The 4,912-nt window shown below is 49.3% G+C and overlaps 1 protein-coding gene across 1 annotated transcript in view; it reads left to right on the top strand.

Moving 5' to 3' along the window:
• Window positions 1–1,863, top strand: part of BMP4 (bone morphogenetic protein 4) — a 6,435-nt gene extending 4,572 nt beyond the window's left edge. The window contains exon 4 of the mRNA XM_077769074.1: window positions 691–1,863. Within this exon, the coding sequence (XP_077625200.1) occupies window positions 691–1,608 (918 nt within the window). The 3' untranslated portion in view covers window positions 1,609–1,863. The remainder of the gene's footprint in view (window positions 1–690) is intronic.
• The last annotated feature ends 3,049 nt before the right edge of the window (window positions 1,864–4,912 follow it).

Here is a 4,912-nt window from a genome sequence, read left to right as displayed (position 1 = left end):
TTTTTTTTTTTTTTTAGTTGATCTTAGTGAAGAGCTCTTCCCGGTTTTTTTTTTTTTTTTTTCAAAGCACTTACTAAATTTAATATTACAGCTGTGTGTTTGTCAGGTTTATTCAATAGGGGCCTTGTAATCCGATCTGAATGTTTCCTAGCGGATGTTTCTTTTCCAAAGTAAATCTGAGTTATTAATCCACCAGCATCATTACTGTGTTGGAATTTATTTTCCCCTCTGTAACATGATCAACAAGGCATGCTCTGTGTTTCCAAGATCGCTGGGGAAATGTTTAGTAACATACTCGAAAGTGGAAGAAGAGGGAGAGGGTAGTGGTGTGCCTGTTTCCTCCCGCCTCTGCTCTGTGGCCCCCCTTTTTCTTTATAACCACTTGTAAAGAAAACTGTGTACACAAAGCCAAGAGAGCTTTAAAAGGGGAGCCTGATGGTGGTGGAGTAAAGAGTTGACACATGGAAATTATTAGACATATAAAGGAGTTGGGGAGATACTTTCTGTCTTCGGTGCTTGCTGCATGCTAGCTCAGTTTTGCTGGTTTGCTAGCTGCCCGTTGATCTGTTCCTTCAAATTAAAAGGTACGCTTCTTTCTGCACATAGGCTTCCACTATGTGAGCAGAATTCACCTCTTATCACCCAGTGCTTCTTGACTGAAGCTATTTCTCCACTTTCTAATCTCTCAAAAAAGTTAATGTGCTTTTTTTTTCTTTTTCCCTTTTTTCTTTTCCTCCTCAACGGTGCCTAGAACATTTGGAGAACATCCCAGGGACCAGCGAAAACTCTGCTTTTCGTTTCCTCTTTAACCTCAGCAGCATCCCAGAGAACGAGGTGGTCTCCTCGGCAGAGCTTCGACTCTTTCGGGAGCAGGTGAACCAGGGCCCCGACTGGGAGCAGGGCTTACACCGAATAAACATTTATGAGGTTATGAAGCCCCCGGCAGAAGTGGTGCCTGGGCACCTCATCACACGACTACTGGACACGAGACTGGTCCACCACAATGTGACACGGTGGGAAACTTTCGATGTGAGCCCTGCGGTCCTTCGCTGGACCCGGGAGAAGCAGCCGAACTACGGGCTGGCCATTGAGGTGACTCACCTCCATCAGACACGGACCCACCAGGGCCAGCATGTCAGGATTAGCCGATCGTTACCTCAAGGGAGTGGGGACTGGGCCCAGCTCCGGCCCCTCCTGGTCACTTTTGGCCATGATGGCCGGGGACATGCCTTGACCCGACGCCAGAGGGCCAAGCGTAGCCCCAAGCATCACCCACAGCGGCCCCGGAAGAAGAATAAGAACTGTCGTCGCCACTCGCTCTACGTGGACTTCAGCGATGTGGGCTGGAACGATTGGATTGTGGCCCCACCGGGCTACCAGGCCTTCTACTGCCACGGGGACTGCCCCTTTCCACTGGCTGACCACCTCAATTCAACCAACCATGCCATTGTGCAGACCCTGGTCAACTCTGTCAACTCCAGTATCCCCAAAGCCTGTTGTGTCCCCACCGAACTGAGCGCCATCTCCATGCTGTACCTGGATGAGTATGACAAGGTGGTACTGAAAAATTATCAAGAGATGGTAGTAGAGGGATGTGGGTGCCGCTGAGGTCAGGCAGTCTTTGGGGACACGCATGTTCCCATCCACTCACCCACACACTACACAGACTGCTTCCTTATAGCTGGGCTTTTATCTTTAAAAAAAAAAAAGGAAAAAAAAAAAAAACCTAAACATTCACCTTGACCTTATTTATGACTTTACGTGCAAATGTTTTGACCATATTGATCATATATTTTGACAAAATATATTTATAACTACATATTAAAAGAAAAAAATAAAATGAGTCATTATTTTAAAGGTAAACTGTTCCTTTTCTCTTTAATCCTTTCTCTTTTCCTTCTACCCCATCTCTTTTGAATGAGNTAAGGAGAGGGTGGGGGCAGGATAGAAGTCAGAGGGTGGTAACTGGAGGTGGTTAAGTTGGAGGGACAGGAAGTAAACTGATGGTAGAGAGATGGTAATTGCCAGGATGAATTGTTTTCCATTTCTATTTAATGTTAACAAGGACGCAGCATCCTCTCCCATCTGGATGACACATGCCTTGGGGAAACAGTGGGATGAAAGGAGCAGGCCAGATTAAAGACTCAGATTTGGGCTCCTTGTACATCTTCTGTTTTTGCTAACCTGTTAGAGGTGCGTCCCAGCTGAGTGTGATGGCTAGAGTCTCAACTTGAGGGAATAATTCCCACTGCAGTTTTATGATACCCTAGGGTGTCTCCAATTAATATAGGCACCAATGATGTATTTTCAAACCCAAACTAATTTGTACACTCACACATTGATGTGTGGGGTGTGTGTGTGTGTGTGTGTGTGTGTGTGTGTGTGTTTGACAGGATTTGGGGTGGAGGGTGACGTGGGTTTTATCGACTAGAACAAATTATGTGCCTTACCTTTGAAAAGTTTGGTGACCAGTATTTTAATATACCACAACGGTGGAATCTTCCAGTGTTTCTTGGCTTTTGCCCCTTGTCCTTCTATTTCCCACATGGAGGCCTTCATTGAATTCAAAATTCTAACAGACTGGGCTACAGTGGCAAAGGGATCAGATACTGAAGGGTCAAAATTGCCAAGGAGGCACTGTGAAAGCATTCTCCCACATGCAAGATGAAGTCAGACCCAGCTCCCTGGCCTCTCTGTGCTGTCTGCCCTCCCTTCTAGAGCTGGGCAGAGAGCAATACATCCAGTGGATGTGCTGTCCTGAGCCAGGGTTTCTTCCAGGAGAAAGCTGAATTTTTGGCCAAAGGAAAATGCCAACGTGTGTGAGTCCCCTCAGTTAAGGGCTGCCTGGAACAACATGGGTATAGAAGCTAAGAGGATCAGAAGAAGAGACCTTCCCTTTCTCTGACTTGCCATTAGCAATGAAATTAAGCCCTGGAATTTTAGCCTGGGTAGGTTAATTTCTTATGTGTGTACTTTTCCGGTAGGTTTAGGGCAAAAGCTTTGTCTTTGGATGTAGTGTGTGTGAGGCGGGCTGATAGGAGTGCATTTCTCCCTTGGGAAGGTGTAGACACCTATGGCAGTGGTGCGGGGAGTACCCCTGCACTGGTGTACACAAACTCTNGGGGGCAAAGAAGGATTCATTTTTGTTTTTAATTACTGAAGCCCTACAATCCTCCAAAAGGAGCAGCTTAGTGGAAACCAATAAAAATAGAAGTGCAGCGGCTGCCAAAGGCCCAGCTCCCCGGAGAGCGCAGGTGGAGAGAGGAGATCAGAGCCCCAGGCAAAGGCAGCAAGACTCCAAGGTTCCTCCAAAACTGCCTGCGAAGAGGGATACGTGCCTCCCTCCTCCAGCCCCCCAGGTCGCTGCCCCTTTGATTAATGGTATAGAGGTCGAATAAATCATTTAGGGGAAGCCCATTATGGGTTCCCCTCAGGCGGCCTCGTTTAGTTTTGCCCGATTTCCAGCAACTTTCTGAAATGTCCGTGTCATTGCAAAGGAACCGGCAGATCTCTAGCACTTGGACACATTCTCAGAGGGCGAATCCCGAGCCTGGTGGCAGCCCGGCCCAGGTCACTTTCTAGCAACCACCCTGCCCCCCAACCTCCCCCTCCTTCTACTGGCTTATTTTCAGGAATGGATAATGTTGTTTATTTGTTCAGCCAAATATTTGGTCTGGGGAATTTACCGTGAAATTCTGTGAATTGCATATACCTAGTTAACAAAATAGTCCTAATGCCACAAATGTTAGCATGAAGAACAACGAGCTAGGGCCAGCTTTAACTCTTTAAATTCTGTTTGAAGGCAGAATTTTGAAGTCATAGTCCCGAGGCCCGGGGAGATAAGGAATTGAATGTGTGTGGAGATTATTTAATTTAGATTACAGCGTTCTAGTTTGGACTAAGGCTCGACCCAGTACTTTATGGAAGTCGTAGACTGATTCTCTGCCTCGCTTTTGGATCACGCCTGCCACCCCGCCCCCATCTCTTTTTCCCAAAGAAATGTTCCCTTTACTTGAAGAAAGATGGGGTGGGAGGATCGCTGTTGAGGAGTTCAGCAAAGTCGTAACCACATCAGAAGAGCTGATCGGTCGATCCCGGCCCAACCTTTAAACTGGAACCGGCTTCCCGGGAGCTTAAGAAAAAAGAAAAAAGAAACAGAGGGGAAGGGAGTAGGGGCCCGGAACGCATCACACATTCCCCGGCTTCGTTGCATAATTCGCTCAGAACCTGCCAGGTGACCTGCTGACTTTGTTTTCTGTCTTGACCATGCTTCATTCCACCACCCCCTTGCCGCCGGGCAGCACCACGCTGAGAGGGCTCGGGGCTGCCGCGGCGCTGGCAGACCCCAATAATCACCCGGCCTTGGACGGACGTCAAGATCCGGCCCGACAGGCTCCGCCCCGCGCCTGCTCCCGNCCGCGGGCTGCCTCCCCTCTGCCTCCCAGCCAGACTGTAGATTTCACGTCCCCCCACCCCGCTCCCGAGCCGACCACCCGCCCAGCTCATCCGCGCTCGGGGCCCCGGGCGCTCAGGTGAAACCCTGCAAAGACAGATGGATCTGATTAGTGCACCCAGGTCCTAAGGGCGTGTGCTCGGCACATTTAATGTGAAATGGGGTCAAGCGGTCGTGCAGAGCGGTGGAGTCTGGGGAGTAAGCTCACCCGGGTGGAGGGGCCTAAGAAGGGTGGAGATCTTTAGGCATTTTCCGTGGGCGGCCGAAAGCAGAAATTAGGGAGCAACGCTCTGCTTTGCACAGAGTGGGTGCACATCTTGGCGTGACAGACTGGGGGCTTGGGTGACTGGAGAACAGACCCACTTGACAGAGGGTTGGACCCGCAAGTTTGTCCCCCGAGACGCCCTCTCCGTCTCCTTGGGGTGCACAGAACCCTGGGATCTGCCTGATTTGCCTCTA

The sequence above is a fragment of the Crocuta crocuta genome, unplaced genomic scaffold (genome assembly GCF_008692635.1).
Source record: "Crocuta crocuta isolate KB4526 unplaced genomic scaffold, BGI_CrCroc_1.0 scaffold10, whole genome shotgun sequence".
In the NCBI taxonomy this organism is placed as follows: Eukaryota; Metazoa; Chordata; class Mammalia; order Carnivora; family Hyaenidae; genus Crocuta; species Crocuta crocuta.
Note: the sequence above shows the minus strand (reverse complement) of the source record. Positions and strands in the feature narration are given on the sequence as shown.